At 43.5% G+C, this 17,034-nt stretch overlaps 1 protein-coding gene across 1 annotated transcript in view; it reads right to left on the reverse strand.

The window, feature by feature from the left end:
* MPDZ (multiple PDZ domain crumbs cell polarity complex component) overlaps positions 1-17,034 on the reverse strand; it is a 798,673-nt gene that overhangs the window by 84,029 nt on the left and 697,610 nt on the right. The window contains exon 45 of the mRNA XM_085633687.1: positions 16,791-16,831. Within this exon, the coding sequence (XP_085489813.1) occupies positions 16,791-16,831 (41 nt within the window). The remainder of the gene's footprint in view (positions 1-16,790; positions 16,832-17,034) is intronic.

Genomic DNA, 17,034 nt, shown 5'->3' on the forward strand with positions numbered 1-17,034 from the left:
CAACGCGAACTGGTAGTTTCTCATTGCGAGCGGTCGCGAGCATACGCGACCACTCGCAATGAGAAACCTGACCTCCTCGCGTTGGGAGTCTCCCCGGGAGGTTTATTTTCCATGCTCGCGATCGCCAACTTGATTTTGCTGATCGCGAACAAGGAAAAAGTCTCGCCGGGATGTCATTTTGCTTGCTCGCGGTCGCCAACTTGACGTTGAGGACCGCGAGCAAGCAAAAAATGACCACAGCACTACGCAACACTACGCTACGCGTGTTCGCACTGTGCTACGTGCAATTTGCGTAGTGCGAAGTAGCGCGAACTTCGCAAACTACTTAGTTACAATGGTGCCATTCTGCGCCCTTCGCTGGGCATAGTGGGGAGGAAAAAACTACTGAAAGAGTGTTCAGACAATTTTGGTGGCCATCAATAAGACAGAATGTTCAAAACATGATCCATAAGTGTGAAATACGTATGCAAGTAAAATCCGATAGGGGAAAACCCTAATGGCTATTGCATCCAATAAGTACTTCTGAAGTTCCATGTGAACAAATCTCTTTAGATTTTATCGTAGGGTTGCCGAAAGATCAAGGGTGTACACCATTCTAGTAGTGGTGGAGAGCCTGACACAAATGGGTCACTTCATAGCCTGCCCTCAAGCCCCCTACATATATACAAGTAGCTTAACTGTTACTAACACATATTGTTAAGTAACATGGTCATCCTAGGGTTATCGTTTCTTACAGAGGTACACAATGTACAGCTCAGTTTTGGACGGTATGATATTCTGCTTTCCAAATTTCGTCTACCATGTCCACTAGTTTTCACCCCCAAACAGATGGACAGACCAAGAGATTAAATCAGACATTAAAGCAGTATCTGTGATGCTATGGGAATAAGAACACTGACACATGGGTAGAATGCTTATGGATCGCTGAAGTGGCATACAACAGTGCTCAACATTGTACCACAAAAATATCTCCTTATTTCAATACATATGGGTTTCATTCTCGATTCCTTCCATTGGCACATCCTGGTGGAGGTCATAAAATACCGGGAGTACAGGCAAGAGTCAAACACATCCAAAAACTCATGAAAATCACACAAAGAAACATTCAAGAGGCTAAAAACAAGTATTAAAAATATGCAGATATCCATCGGAGAAAAGAGCCTCAGTATAAGAAAGGGGATGGGGTGTGGTTGTCTACGAAAATTATACACTTCAGGAGGTATAGTGTATTCAATCCACGTTATATAGGACCCTACAAAATCATTAAGATAGTAAATCAAGTGAGAGTGAAATTGGCTCTGCCCAAACACATGAAGAGACACTCGTGTTTCAAGTATCGTTGGTTAAACCATCATATACTTCAGTGGAGAAGTTACCAACCCCGATCTGGGTTGACCAAGAACCTGAATATGAGCTACAGGAAATCATTGAGTCAAAGAAACAAGGTAACAAGCTAAGGTATCTCATATCGTGGATAGGGTACGGACCTGAAGAAAATTCCTGGGAACCAGCTAGTGGGGTTCATGCCCCAAGAATTTGTTAAAACGGTTTAATGTGAGGAACCCCTCTAAACCTAAACCATGACAGTGTTCTCCTGGAGAAGGATGTACTGTCATGATTCATGCAGTTACTCCTGTGAATGCTGCCATGTCTGAATCATTAAGCAACTAAATCAACGGGTTGACTGTGAAAGCCGTATGACTACGTTTTAGTATCCCGTACTACAATTCCCATGAATCAGTGAGGTGACTTCTGGTTAGGGCGGGGTTTAAAAAACACTCCGATCAGCATGCCAATGCAGATTATTCAGTACAGCGTCAGACGTCGGGCGTCTTTGAGCACGCTTTTCTCCGGTTCGGTAAGGGTGCTATGGCACCATTCCTGTGCCACTATGCTTTTGTTGAGGACTGCAACTATGCCTGCATTAATTGTTCGGTCCTTAATATTAAGACTGTGTGCACTGAACGTCCCGTTAGTGAAGCGGTTAACCACCACGTCTCAGAGACACAGACAAGGTTTCGTGATACAAGCGTATGATGGCATACAAAGATGGTGTGCGCTGAACTTCCCGTCGGTGTGGTGGGTAATTCACACGTTTCAGCGAGACGAACAAGGTTTGGAAAAACTAGAGTATGTTTGAATACTAATAAGGTTGTGTTTTTTTGTTAAGACAGATTGATATTTGTGAGTTTGTTTGTCAGAAAAGAGGCTTGTGTATTGCTGCCAAGAAGAACTGGCAAATATCCAAGTATCTGATATAGTTGGAAAACATTATACAATCTTGATTGTGGAATAAGTACATTGTTTCTGGGCATATCTTGATATTACGACACAATCAATCCTTTGGAAGTCTAGTAGAACCGTGTTCCTGAAAGAAGTATATTTCATGGGCTAACGTCTCGCAAACATTTATTTGCTATTATCAATGTGAATCGGAAACTACGGAAGCATACCAATATCGCTATTGATACTCTTTTATGTTCATACAATTTTAACAGGGGGTCATCTAAGGACAGGTGTTTTCCCTTCCCCTGTGACGTTTGGCCAGGTAAATGAAATGGTAGGTACTAAGCTTAAATAGAAATTAGCATGAAGCCAAGTATAGTGAGAATAGTTATGGTATTCAACTGTTTTTTGTTCCTCAAATCCACAAATATCATAGTTAGCTACGTATATTGACTAGGAACACAAGTATATGTTCCCAAACCTTTTCAAGCAAATCTTGGAGAATTATTGTTCTTTTTTTTCTTTTACAGGTACTGGTTAGAAAAGTATTGTTATGAATTCATCAAACAACATTATTAGTAAAAGACTAATGGTGTATTCTTTCCTCTAGGTCTCCTTCCACGCTGTTCCCTTCCTATATTTCAATCACTTGATCATATCGAAATTCTGAGCTACACTGGCATGCAGAATTGAAACCATCAAGAGGTGGACCCCATTAGTGCATAGATTCAATCCTGTGGTATTGGAGAAGCTGACACTATGGTTGAGTTGTTGTAGTAATTGTTTGGCAGTTGCATGGATCACTAAGGGACAGAGACCACACAGGGTACACAAAGGTGTTAAGAGCATATCCCACGTTGGTGGTGTGTAGAAAGATCATATCACATATCTGCGTCTACTTTAGCTGAGGATCCAGTTTTGCGGTAATGACATGGAATGGCAATGTTCTGGGTGGCAAAATTAAAAGGGGGCTGGAGACGCAATTTATTAAGAGGCTGCACCCAGACATAGTGATGCTTCAGGAGATATTTGCAGGGCACACAGTGCAGATTTCCTGGCTGAGGCACCTAAATGGTGTTAGCACATGCAGGAGTTTCCACCAGGTCACGGGGCATAGCCATATTAATCAAAAGATCTTCCCCCACCTTTCTGACAATACCTCTCTGGAAGGATCTCATTGGAAGATATGTGGGTGTTCCATGAAAATGGAGTAGGAGAGACATAACCATGATATGTACATATGCGCCGCCCTGACTCCAAGCGCCCACATTGAGAAAGACTGTAGATATTCTGCTTGAGACACCTTTAACCCTTCATGTGATAGGGAGTGATTTCAATGACGTAATGAATCCATCGCTTGACCACTCCGGAGGTGATAAGGGTTCATTGGCTACCACCCCTTTGTCACGATTTGCTAGCACCCTCGGGTTTGCTGACCTGTGGTGACAACTACCCCAAGATAGACAATACTCCTACTATTCTGGAGCACACAGTGTGTACTCCAGGTTAGACTATGCCTTTGTTCCCGGGGACGAACTAAGCGAGGTAGGGCAGGCTGACTATCTGGCGAGGGGTCTCTCTGACCACTCTCAGCTCATGGTGAGAATGGGAACCCAGGGTCATGACCTGTCCCAGGGTGGCGCCTCAATGCTTGGGACTTGCGAGATGGTAAGATACTGAGGGGGATACAGGCGGACACAGAAATATATTTCCTTGAAAATTTGAATTCTTTCCCTTCTGGGGTGACGGTGTGGGAGGCATACATTACTGTGCTGCGGGACAAGGTTCAAAACCGAATCGCATGGGAAAAGAAAGAAAGGGCCAAATCACTGGATGAACTAGAACAACAGATATTGCGTGAATTAAAGGGATTTGAAGCTTGGGACCACTTGCGCATTTCTATGATAGGTGACACCTGGGAGCGGGGCGAGCTTAAACCCTGGCCCATAATTAGTCATGAATATGGGCTACACAGATTCTAATGTATTAAATATGCACAGATGCGCCACGCGTGGCAGGCAGAGGGCATACTGTGCACGGACGTACCTGAATACGTTCCACTAGAGGGGAGACTGCTACCAGAGGAGCTCATAGAAAAGGCGGTTTCTATTACATATAAGACCATAAACAACAATATGCAAGACAACCTGGGTAGACTACGGGAGAGGTGGGGGCGGGACATGGGAACCTTGGAAGATGTTGACAGGGAAGCTGCCCTAATGCACGCCAGAGAGATAGCCATCAAAGCAAGATTGCGCCTTATCCAATATAAAATCCTGCATAGAATATGCTATGATGGGGAGAAATTACACAAGATGGGCAGGTCAGAGACACCATACTGTCTTACATGCAGGGATGTTACAGGTGACTTTTACCACACAATATAGGCTTGCCCCACCATACAAGCAGAGTGGGGGCTATCGTTGGAGAGCTGGGGAAGATTTTGGAGGTATCGTTACTGGTTGACCCTGGTTTTGTCCTCCTGGGGATCCCGAGTGAGGTTGATATTAATAGGTCCCAACTACTATTCGCCTCATTGGGTCTGGCTGTGGCCAAGCAAGATACTTCTAGACGGTGGGGAGTGGAGGAGAGTCCCATGACACAGGAATGCAGAAGGGGGATGGATCTCTATATAGCCGCTTAACGTACTACATTTATGAGCATGGACTGTCCTAGAAAATTCTATAAAATTTGGGGTCCCAGGAGGCATTACTATGGGCTGGATCTTTGGAACAACGCATATGAATCCACACCAATGACAGCTGATGATGCTGACAAGCTTGCACCTGGGGGGTCTTCAATAGTCAGGAACACACTTTGTTGCCCTTGTTTCTGGGCCAGGATATGGAGACAGGTTCCATGGAAAGTCGATTCTAACGAAATACACTGGTGATGATGGGATGCTGTCAATTAATGCTTTGTTTTACGCAACTGATGTTACTGTTCTGATAACTGTGTGTTTTTGTTATTTACAACATGTCAAAAAAACTAAAAATATTTATTTGAAAAAAAAAATAAAGAAAATTGAAATAAATCCCAGCACTTGAAGCACCAATTCTCTGTAAACAAAGATAGACATGATTACGATCTCCTGATCATAGGTGATTACAATTGAACACCATGGACATTTGCATGAATTATGTGATAACATGTTGCCCGCCCACAAAATAGTTTTCTAGCTTTGAAAGGAGTATTATATTTCAGCAAATGGGTAAGAAGCATAAATCAGCTGAAAAATTAAGAAAAATAGAAAGCAGCAGTAAGGAAGAGTTGGGGTAAGGCAAAGTCATGAAAGTGGCACGAAAGAGAGGAAGGGTGATGAGGAAGTGCTGGATAGGAGGAGAGGGAGATGGAGCAAAAAGGTATGGAATGGAGTAAGGAAAGGGAGAGGGAACAGCGTTGGGTGAGATCAAAAATACAGAAGGAGGGGGAGTATAGGTAGAGAGATGCAGAAACACTGAGACAGGAAATAAATGAAAGAAATTAGAGGGAACGACAAAAGGAAGTAAGCAGAAGGGAAGCACTGAGGCAGCAGCAAGAACAGGCAATACAGTGTAGACTGGTAACATGAGTTTTTAATTTGTTTTCTTTTGGAGAAGTCCTCCAAATGTATTTATTCGAATGGGAGTGAGCTCAAAAGGGAGCGCACTGCTCCAAATATTGCCTTTATTCGCAGCTTTCTGAGACCATAAATCTTTATTTTAGATCATGGTCTCTTAAGTTTAGTAGCCTTCAGAGCTTTTGATGACCAGAGTGCATTATGGGTACCAGCCAAAATGTTTGAGACGGAATTTCAGAAGCAACTGTTCAATTTCCTTGAATCCAACAATTGTCTCCATGACTCTCAATCTGGTTTTAGATCGGGCTACAGCACAGAGACAGCACTTCTCGAAGTTGCTGAAACAGTAGGTGAAGCGGTAGACCAGGGCAGCTCTGCAATGCTCGTGCTGCTGGATCTCTCCGCTGCATTCGACACGTTGACTCATCCAATTCTCTTGGACAGACTTGAACACTTGGGAGTGAGTGGAACCACATTGTCTTGGTTCCAGTCACTTTTAGTGAACCGCTCTCAACAGGTATTTCTCCGCCCCCACGTGTCTTCCCAGAAACCCCTTGTCTGTGGTTTCCCCCAGGGCTCGGCTTTGAGCCCGCTGCTGTTCAATGTTTATTTGACCCCCCTTGCTACCCTGGTCGAGAAATGGGGAGTGAGAGTAGTCTCCTACGCTGATGACACTCAGCTGGTGTTCTCTTTCAAAGAACACTCGGAGGCTCCTTCCGCCAACTTTAAGCAATGCCTGAATAACATCTCGGCCTGGATGACTGAGAACTGCTTGAAATTAAACACAGAGAAAACAAAGATCCTGTTCTTCAATCAATCATCGCCCCCCCTGCTTGGCCTCTGGTAGCCCTCAGAGCTAAACCCTCCTCCGATCCCAGTAGATTCAGACAGAAATTTGGGGTTTCATTTTTACAATGACCTCTCCTGTAAGGCTCCGATTGTTCAGGTCTCCTCGTCATACTTCTGGAAGCTGAGAGCCCTATGGAGATTCCTTCACTTCATTCCGATAGATTGCAGGAAGACAGTGGTCCATGCATTGGTCACATCCCACTTAGATTATGCCAATAGCCTGTATATTGGATTACCAGCCTATCTGATCCTCAGGCTGCAAATAATTCAAAATGCTGCGGCCAGACTTATTAGGTAAGGGCCGTTCCGCCACTACATTTTCCCTCACTTGCAGAGCCTCCATTGGCTGCCTGTCAACAGGAGGATCGAGTATAAGGCACTCATCCTTGCCTACAGAGCCACTAGAGATTGGGGCCCAGGTTGCTTGAGACATAGACTGCAAAACTACCATCAACACCGGGTTCTGAGATCTAATCACCTAAAACTGCTCAGGATTCCTCGATATTTAAGGATTTGATAGGCCGCCAAGCGTTTTTGGTGAGAGCTGCGTCACTCTGGAATTCCATGCCTCTCCATCTCCGTATGATTGAGTCAGAACTGGCGTATGATTGAGTCAGAACCTGCATTTTAGCGCCGGGACACATCCGTTGGAGGAAGCTGTGCGCTTTATAAAACTCACTTATTATTATTATTATTACTGCAGATGCAGGACTTTGAAGGTGACATAGGTAATTTGAATATTATTCTGGCTTCTTTGAGAAGTCCTTGTAGATCCTTTTATGCAAGCAAGATGTGGTTTCATTTTCTGTTTCCATGAAGTAGTCCAGTGGTTGAATTAAGGACTTCTTTAAATGGAGCTAATAAGGATCCAGGAATACCCAACACATTGCTATAGTAAATCCAGGATGACATCAGTGCCTGCACTATATTAAATAAGTCCTTTGGATACAGATAGGGTCTGAGTTTTTCAGGTAGTGAAAGAAAGCACTCAGAGACCTGTCTGTGTGTTCGATTAAAGAATACATGTCAGGATGAGGGTCGACCCCTGGTCACAGTGATTTGATTTTGCTAGCAAATGTAAGACAAAAAAACTGATGTTAAGTTCTGAGCTAAGCCTTGATGAATGTAGCGTCAAGTGGTGGTCCTCAGTAAGAACAAACTTTGCTTTCTCAAAGTTAAGTCTTAAACAGTTGAGCAACATCTTTTTGTGCAGATTAGCAAGACACTTTTTTAGAGTATGGACATCTTGAAGCGTGGTTTTTAGGTATCTGTGTTTATTATCTGTATACTGATGAATTGTAACCTCGGTCTCCTTTCATTCGGATTTTAGCCGCTCCTTACACAGAACTGGCGCAAGCACAGTGTGAATGAACACAGCAGGTGATAAGGATAGGATTGAGGTGTCGCCAAATTTGATCATCTGTTTGCCATTAGAGAAATGCTAGGAAAACCAGCCAATGACTTTAGACACATGTGACACTCAAGGCTGTACTGAATCTATGATGGTCAACAGCATCAAATGCTGCAGGTAGGTCCAAAAGGACCAGGAGGCAGCGATCCCCATTATTTAACTTTTAGTGTATGTCATACAGCATTTTAAGTTTTGCTATTTGGTAATACAGCCTCAGTGACGCATGACATATGGTGAAGGCATCATGCGCTATTCAATATGTATAACAAGTGGATTGTGCAATCTCATTGTCTATGCTCGACTATACTAAATGGGACACTTGCTAATAGTTAGAGTTAGTTGAGGCAATCCTGAATCTTTAGGAAAGGGCAAAGCCCAGATTTGAGGAAACCAGGCACTCTTTACGCTAACGGTTAATTTAATATTATCAGGGTTTGCTAAATAGTTGGAAGTGTTTCTTGATGATGTGGACTTGGTCATCTTCCTAGAGGAAAGTTAGTTATAAAGATTTGATGACCTTGAGTAATTATTCTTCAGCCAGTGGGATAATTGTCACTAGCAGGTGCTTGGGAGCGAAGCTAATGATGCTCTTGTTGGGGCATGTCTTATGTGCACACAGATTGACTGATTACAGTAATTGTGTTGCCAAAAAATTGAAGACATTTGTGGCATAAGGATTGTGTCTGAGTGTAAATCTGTTTAAGCATCAAGATGAAGAATCTGGAATAATTATACGGGCTAAGTTTAGTGTGAATATAATTTGATTTGGTTGAGACGATAGGAAAATGCTACTTACCAGTATGCATCTTACCAGTATGCATCTGTTCTTGTAGATCCACACACTTATGCATAGATCGCCATCTGGTGTTGGGCCTGGATGTTTGCACTTTGTTGTCCTAGAAAGTCTTTTGGAAGTCACTGGATAGGTGGCTCCTCCTTTGGACAATAGTGCGCATGGGCATCGACTCCATCGTTAAGGTTGTTTTTTCGCCAAGAAGGGAAATGATGGAGTTTTGTAAGGAACAGAAAAGATGTCCATGTATGCTGTATCTAAATAAGATAATACTGGAACAGATAAAGGTAGCCGGGGAGGTGGGTGGGCGTGTGTGGATCTACAGCTCTACATGCCAAGAACAGATGCATCCTGGTAAGTAGCATTTTCCGTTCGAGGCATACGAGCTGTAGATCACACACTTATGCTTAGATTGCATAGCAGTACTCCTCCTTAGCGGCAATTACCAGTGTCTGTTGCAGCAGTTTGAAATAGTGTTTTAAGTACAGCTTGGCCCACACTATCTTGTTGTTTTGCCTGCACATCCACACAATAGTGTTTTGTGAATGTGTGCGGTGTAGACCATGTAGCTGCTCTGCAGATATCATCTAAGGAAATGTTCCCTAAAAATGCCATTGAAGCCCCTATCTTCCGGGTAGAGTGGGCTTTAGGGGGAATAGATAATGTACGCTTTGCTTTGTGATAGCAAATTTGTATACATTTGACAATCCACCTTCCGATCCCGGATTTTGATATGGGATTGCCTTCATGTGGTGGTGAGAAGGATACAAAGAGCTGTTTTGTTTTGCGAAAAGGTTTTGTCCTCAACAGACTGATTGAGATGAAAAGGAGAGATAACTTTAGGAAGGAATTTGGGATTTGTCCTGAGAACCACTTTGTTATGATGAAGTTGTAAAAATGGTTCTTGAATAGTTAGAGCTTGTAGCTCGCTGACTCTTCTAAGAGAAGTAATGGCCACAAGGAAAGCGACTTTCCATGTAAGAAATTGTAGTTCGCATTTATGCAGAGGTTCGAATGGAGGGCCCATTAGCCTTGTGAGGACATTGTTTAAATTCCACACTGATGAGGGTGGTACCCTAGGAGGAATGATTCTTTTAAGGCCTTCCATAAATGCTTTAATGGCAGGTACCCTGAATAATGACAAGTGTTGTCTATTTTGTATGTAAGCTGCTATGGCAGCGAGGTGCAACCTAATAGATGTGTATGCTAGATTACACCTTTGAAGACGTAGTAGGTAACATATGATGTGTTGAATAGACACATCTAAAGGATTGATGCTGTTGTTATTACAGTATATTACAAATATTTTCCACTTGGCTGCATAGCAGGCTCTAGTGGTCGGGCGTCTAGCCTCTTTGATAACATTCATGCAGTCAGGGGGTAGGTTAAGGTAACCTAATTCTAAGACTTCAGGAGCCAGATCGCTAGGTTGAGCTGTGCTGGGTCCGGGTGTCTGATCTCTCCACGGTTCTGTGTTAAGAGACGTGGGGAGAGGTGTAGTTTGTGGTGTGGGACTACTGATAGTTCCAGCAGTGTTGTGTACCATGGTTGTCTGGCCCATGTTGGAGCAACTAAGATGAGTGTTAGCGAGTGTTGCTGTAGTTTCCGCACCACCAATGGAATGAGTGGGAGAGGCGGAAAAGCGTAGGCATATCTGCCTGACCAATTCATCCATATCGCATTGCATTTGGACAATGGGTGTGGATATCTGGCAGCGAAGCTTTGGCATTTTGTGTTGAAATGTGTGGCGAAGAGATCTATCTCTGGCTGGCCCCACATTTGGAAATACGGTTGAAGAACTTGTGGATGAAGTTCCCACTCGTGAATCTGTTGTGTTTGACGACTTAACAGATCCGCTATATGCTGTTTTGGACTCCTGGAACGTGTTGGGCTAGGAGAAAAATGTTTTGAGGAATAGCCCACCTCCATATGCTCTGCGCTAATTGAGGCAGCTGTAGGGAGTGTGTCCCGCCTTGTTTTTGTATGTAGTACATTGCTGTCATATTGTCGGTGCAGACTAGGACAGCTTTGCCTGATATTTGTTTCTGGAATAATTTTAATGCTAGGAATATTGCTAGTAACTCCAGGTTATTGATGTGGAGTACTTTTTGCTGAGGTGTCCATTTGCCTTGCATGGTATGATGTAATAGATGAGCTCCCCAGCCGGTGAGCGATGCGTCTGCTGTTAGTACAATATGTGGAATTGACTCTATTAACGGTCGCCCTTTGGAAAGGTTTTGTGTGTTCCACCACTGCAGAGAGTGATGTATGCAGCCGTCTACCAACACCAGATCTGTCAGCTGACCCTGAGCCTGGTTCCACTGACGTGCTAAGCATTCCTGTAGGGGACGCATGTGGAGTCTGGCATGAGGTACTATGAAGATGCAAGAGGCCATCATCCCTATGAGCTGCATGAACACTCGAGCTGGAAGCGAGTGTTGTGGTTGGAATTTTGTAATGATACTTTGTATGCTTTCTATCCTGGGTGGACTGGGATATGCAAGGCCTTTTGAGGTGTTTATTGTGGCACCGAGATACTGTTGAATGTGGGACGGTTGTAGGTGAGACTTTGTGAGGTTTATGGTGAATCCTAAGTCGTGGAGTAGTTGGATTGTGGCGTGTGTGTGATTTACACACTGGCTGTATGACTTGGCTTTTATGAGCCAGTCGTCTAAGTACAGGAAGACGTGAATTTGTTGTCTTCTTAGGTGAACTGCAACTACTGCTAGACATTTCGTGAAGACTCTGGGTGCTGTGGTGACTCCGAATGGGAGAACCCTGAATTGGTAATGCTGACCGTCCACTACAAATCTGAGATATATCTTGTGAGCGGGGTGAATGGGAATATGGAAGTAGGCGTCCTTGAGATCTAGGGTGGCAAGAAAATCGCCTTGTGAGAACAGAGGAAGGACCTGTTGAAGCGTGAACATGTGAAAATTGTCTGATTCTATGTAAAGGTTTAGGGGTCTGTGGTCCTGGATGGGTCTCAGGGTTCCGTCCTTCTTTGGAATGAGGAAGTAAAGGGAGTAAACTCCTGTGTTTTGCTGATGCAGGGGAACCGGTTCTATTGCATGTTTATGGAGGAGGGAAAGCACTTCTTGCTTATGCAGCGATAAATGTTCTGTTGACATTGGGCGCTGTCTGGGTGGTATGTTTGAGGGAGTAGAGGTGAGTTATAGACAGTAACCAGTTTGAATAATTTGTCTCACCCACCTGTCGGTAGTGATGTTGATCCAGACAGGTAGGAATTGTAGCAGTCTTCCCCTGACCGGAGTGGAATGGTCCAGGGGGAGTGGAGGGAAGTCACTGGGTGGGGGGGGGGGAGGCGGAGCGCGTATTGTTAGTTTTGCCTCTGCCTTTGTTATTATTGCCTCTGTAGCCTCCTCTATGATAACCTCTGGTAAAAGTTGTTTGGGTGGGACTTTTGTATGTCGTGGAGGGGTTGTCAGAGGAGTATCCTCTGGAGGTGCCCCTATAAGAGGAGCGACGAAATGAACGTCTGGGAGCTTGCGACTGCAAGGCTCCCATTGATTTCGCCGTGTTGGTGTCTTTTTTCATCTTTTCTAGAGATTAATCCACGGTAGGGCCAAACAGATGTTCTTGATCAAAGGGTTGGTTAAGTATGGTATTTTGAACTTCTGGTTTAAACCCTGAAATGCGTAGCCATGCATGTCTACGTAAGAGGACACTTGTATTGATGGTTCGGGAGGCTGTGTCTGCGATATCTAGAGCGCAACGAATGGAGGTGTTTGTTATAAGTTTACCCTCTTGAATGAGGTTGTTGGCTTTTGCCATGCATTTGTCTGGGAGGTGTTGTAATAGGGTTTCCAACTCATCATAGTGTGCTTGTGTGTTGACGATACGCCAGATGATGGCTGCCTGTGACGCTGTTCGTTTACCAGAAGCGTCCAGGAGTTTTGACTCCTTGTCAGGAGGGGGAGCATCGCCTGATGTTCGTAAGTTGGCCCGCTTTCTGGCGTTGGACACCACTAAGGAATCCAATGGTATTTGTCTCTTGATGTAAACAGGGTCTGCTGGGGCAGATTTATATTTCTTCTCTATTCTGGGGTTAATAACCCTAGCCCTAACAGGATCTTTGAACACCTCAGGTGCATGTTTAATTACTCCTTTTAACACAGTGAGAACAGTAGTGGACCTTTGTGATGTATCAAATGTGTACATTAGAATGTCCTCCTCCACAGGGTCTGTATGTAAAGCTACCCTGTGGTATTGTGCAGCTCGGTGAACGAGCTGGGTGAATCCCATAGTATCCTCTGGGGGAGAAGGTCTAGAGGGATAAATGTCGTCTTGTGGTACATCAGGGACATCTGGTGTGCCATAATTGTCCCATGGGTCGCCTGGGGTGTAAGGCTGACTAGGATCCCCTAATGGTTCATCGTCTGCACCATCCCCCCCCCCCCCGTCCCCAGAAGTGTCATCATCGTCCTGAGGTGGAGTAGATGGCGAGGGGAGTAGAGATGGAGTAGGGGAGTGGTGTGGAGGGGGAGGTGGAGGGGGAGGAGGTGGAGAAGGTAATCTGAGAGGAGATGTTGCAATGTCTCTCTTCTTTGGTGGAGATGGAGCCGGAACAGGCATGTCCATTGTTCTCTTCTTGGAGCTGAGAATTAGTTGACCTGTTTTTGGGTCTTTAAGAAGAGTTTTTTGCCTTGGATCCGGTCAAAAAAGCTCTTCTTGTGGAGGTTGGTCTTTTGGTGCCGATTTTTTCGGTTCCAAAGGTTTGCGTGGTGCCGAATCTGGAGCCGATTTATGTTGTTTAGGCTTAGCATCGTGAGATTTCTTAATTTCTGAAGGAGCCTGTGGAACCGGTTGTTTTTTCGGTTCAGAGTGTTTTTTCGGTTCCGTAGGTTGAGAACCTGTACTCTTCGGAAGTGACTTTTTACTCGGTTCGATGACTTTTTCGGAGTCAAGGGGTTGGTACCATTAGGTTTAGGTGCCGAGTGCGTGGATGCGGAGCCAGTGGTTGGCAAAGAGGGGAACGACAGTTTCTTTTTGGGTGCCGGGGCTTGGGTTTCGGCACCGACGGCAGGCTGACTCGATCCCGAGTGGCCTGAAGGCTTATGTGTTGACTTCTTTGTCGGGCCCGAATGCAGGACGTGGGAAGTCTTGTCCCGGTGTGCACCTAGACCCAAATGTGAAGGTGTTACTAAAGCCTTTTTCAGGGGTGGGGGAAGGGGGTTGGGGTCAACATCACTACTTATGACTCGCTGCCCGGGGTGATATCTTCGATGTCGGAGTCGTTGGCTTCGGAGGCGCTGACGAGGCCTTTTTCGACCCGTTCCTGCTCTGGTACATAGACGCCCTCCTGGAAGATGTCGTCGGGAATGGATGTCGACGATCGAGCCATGCTTCTTCGAGCTCGACGATCCCGGATAGCTTTCTTGAAGCGGAAAGAGGCACCAGCTGGGCAGTCTCTGGCCTCGTGCTCCGGTGAAAGGCAGAGGTTACACACCTCATGCAGATCTGTGTGTGTAAACTTGGATCCACATTATGGACACTTTTTAAAAGGAGTCCTTTCCATGAGCCAGATGTAAAGCCATGGGTAGGCCCGAAGGCCTTCTTCGACGACCAGAATCAAAGACTTTGATGTAGAGATGCCCGTCGAGTAGGGAACGCGATTGGAACAATACCGGAGAAAAGGGTGAAGGATTGTGTGTCGAAAGTTTAATCGGTAGTGGCACTGAACTGGAGCGCGATAAACACATCCGAGCCCGATGGCGGAAAAAACATTCTAACGATGGAGCCGATGCCCATGCCCACTATTTTCCAAAGGAGGAGCTACCTATCCTGTGACTTCCAAAAGACTTTCCAGGACAACAACAAAGTGCAAACATCCGGGCCCAACACCAGATGGCGATCTATGCATGAGTGTGTGATCTACAGCTCATATGCCTCGAACATTATTTTTAAGCATCTGTTTAGTGACCAATACAGATTTAGCTGATTTGTTGGCTCTCCATTGTTTCTTAAATATACATACTTGCCTTTTCTTTAAAAGTTCTCAAATCATGAGCTTTTTAAAAATATATTTGTAGTAATTTTACATATAAATCATAATGATTCAAATAGTAGACATCAAAGTAAACTGAACCTTTGCCATTCACTGGGTATATAGGACAGCATACAAAACTTATCAAGGACGAATCAAGGTCATATGTTTTTTCATGATTGTGTTCAAGACTTAACACAGCTATGTTGTAGCTGGAGAACAAAAAATTCATTTTCCTGGATATTAACATGTCACATGAGAAGTCTTCAAGTGCTTAAGCTATTTTATATTCTTTGATTCATTTGACAGATCCCTTGGGGCCAAATTAAACTGAAGAGTGCGATGCTGGATGCACCTACTGAATGTGAATATCCGGTGGGATAATGAAATGGACCAAACAATCCACTTTGATGGGATTGTAATAATTTACATTAATCTGGTCGAGGATAAATAGGTTCAGAATTTAACTTGGTCCACTAAGTTATATTAGGATAAAACTTTCTAGAGAACAATTGAGTGCACATTAAATGTGTTGTCTCTGTTGATATTAAAGTCTTAAAGATGAAAACTGTAATTATTTAGCATTTGTTGCTCTGTTATACTGACCGTGAGGTCTGTTTTTTTGTCATCTGAGAGAGTATAGATAAAAATGCAATTAAATAGTTGGGTTAAGGGAGAAGGTTCATGACATTTAAAAGTTTGATGCATGTGAAATGAGATGTACTTCTTTTTTTGCAGGCCGGGTTGTTGCTATGTTTTAGTTGCTATGTGTTAATACTACTCCACCTATAATGCTATTCTGTCTACTAGGTCTAATTATATCATCACCAGGTGGAACCAGGAAACCCAGGATTGATTAGAATTGGTGGCTTAGACATTACTAACTGAGTTGTAAAGAGACGTCTAGATTTATGTCTCCAAATGTGTTAGCAGTGATGAATACTGTCTGACCTGCAAATATAAATACAGCCTCTCAGTATCTGAGAGGTCATCTTCTTGATAGGAAGGCAGACTGGGTCTCTGCCAATGAGTATCAGTTTACGTATGTTTTTGTCTTTGATCAGCTGTTGTGTGGCATGCTTGTGTTTATACAGGGAGAGGGTGCATTACATATGTTTAGGCGAATCTTCAGTATTAAAGACAACTTCACAAGTGTATTTAGATAATCCTAAAACAGCTCTTGAAGTAGGCATTTTATTAAGGCTATAAGCAATTGATCCCAATGCTGTGGAGGAAGTTAGACATGGTAAACCAACTTCAGAGTATCAATAGTTAAAATAAAATTCATTTTGCTTCACTTAACATCAGTTTGTTATATCATGTTTTCTTGTTTTAAGATGGACACAAGTGAAAGCTGCTTCAGTATTATGTAGCAGGCTTTTCTATATATTCTCCGTGTCTTCATACCAGGTTTGTTTATTTTACTATTTAGAAATACCGTTACTATGGAAAATTCGGATATGCAGTTAATAAGGATGTTTATTAACAGCTTACAAACCTACCACCAATAGTATTTTCAATGCACAATTCCTTAGCAAACATTGTGAAATTAATTGCTGTGCTGCTTTAGCTATATAACACGTGTTTGTTAGTCACAGGTATTTGCAATCTAAGTGTAAAATGGAACTTGCAGGTCCAGTGCTGGAAGAGTGGATTCAACCTTCTGAACTTTTGAAGTTGATAAACTGAGTACCACTAATTTAAGAGAAACACTTGATATCTGCGGTACATGAAATAGCAGAATCTGTGGTAAGACCTACTTAAAAATACATTTATATAATTATTACTATCAACTTCAACCAGAACTTGCAGTCAATGGCATAGATTTTCCCGTTTCTTGTGAAGCATGTTTAATGACAATGTGCGATGATGTAAATACATTCTTCTCTTTGTATGTGTGTATTTGATATTCTGTCAATAACTGCTTTTCTATGTTACAACATACCTTCTTAATTTCCACAGTCCTGAGACCTTGTATTTCAGAAGCTGAAACAAAACAATGGATAAAATTCACGGTCAACAAATGCAATTTCTACATTTCCTCTGGTGTTCTACTTAGACAGAACCAAAGTTTGATGGCTACCAAAGGAGTAGTGGAACAGTGGCCTGCAGGTAAGGGAGAGGCAGGGAGTAATACTGGGCAACAGAGAATGTTGGCTTAATAAATTATTTTAGAGAAGTTGCTCTGC

Source organism: Triturus cristatus, chromosome 2_1, assembly GCF_964204655.1.
Source record: "Triturus cristatus chromosome 2_1, aTriCri1.1, whole genome shotgun sequence".
Classification (NCBI taxonomy): domain Eukaryota; kingdom Metazoa; phylum Chordata; class Amphibia; order Caudata; family Salamandridae; genus Triturus; species Triturus cristatus.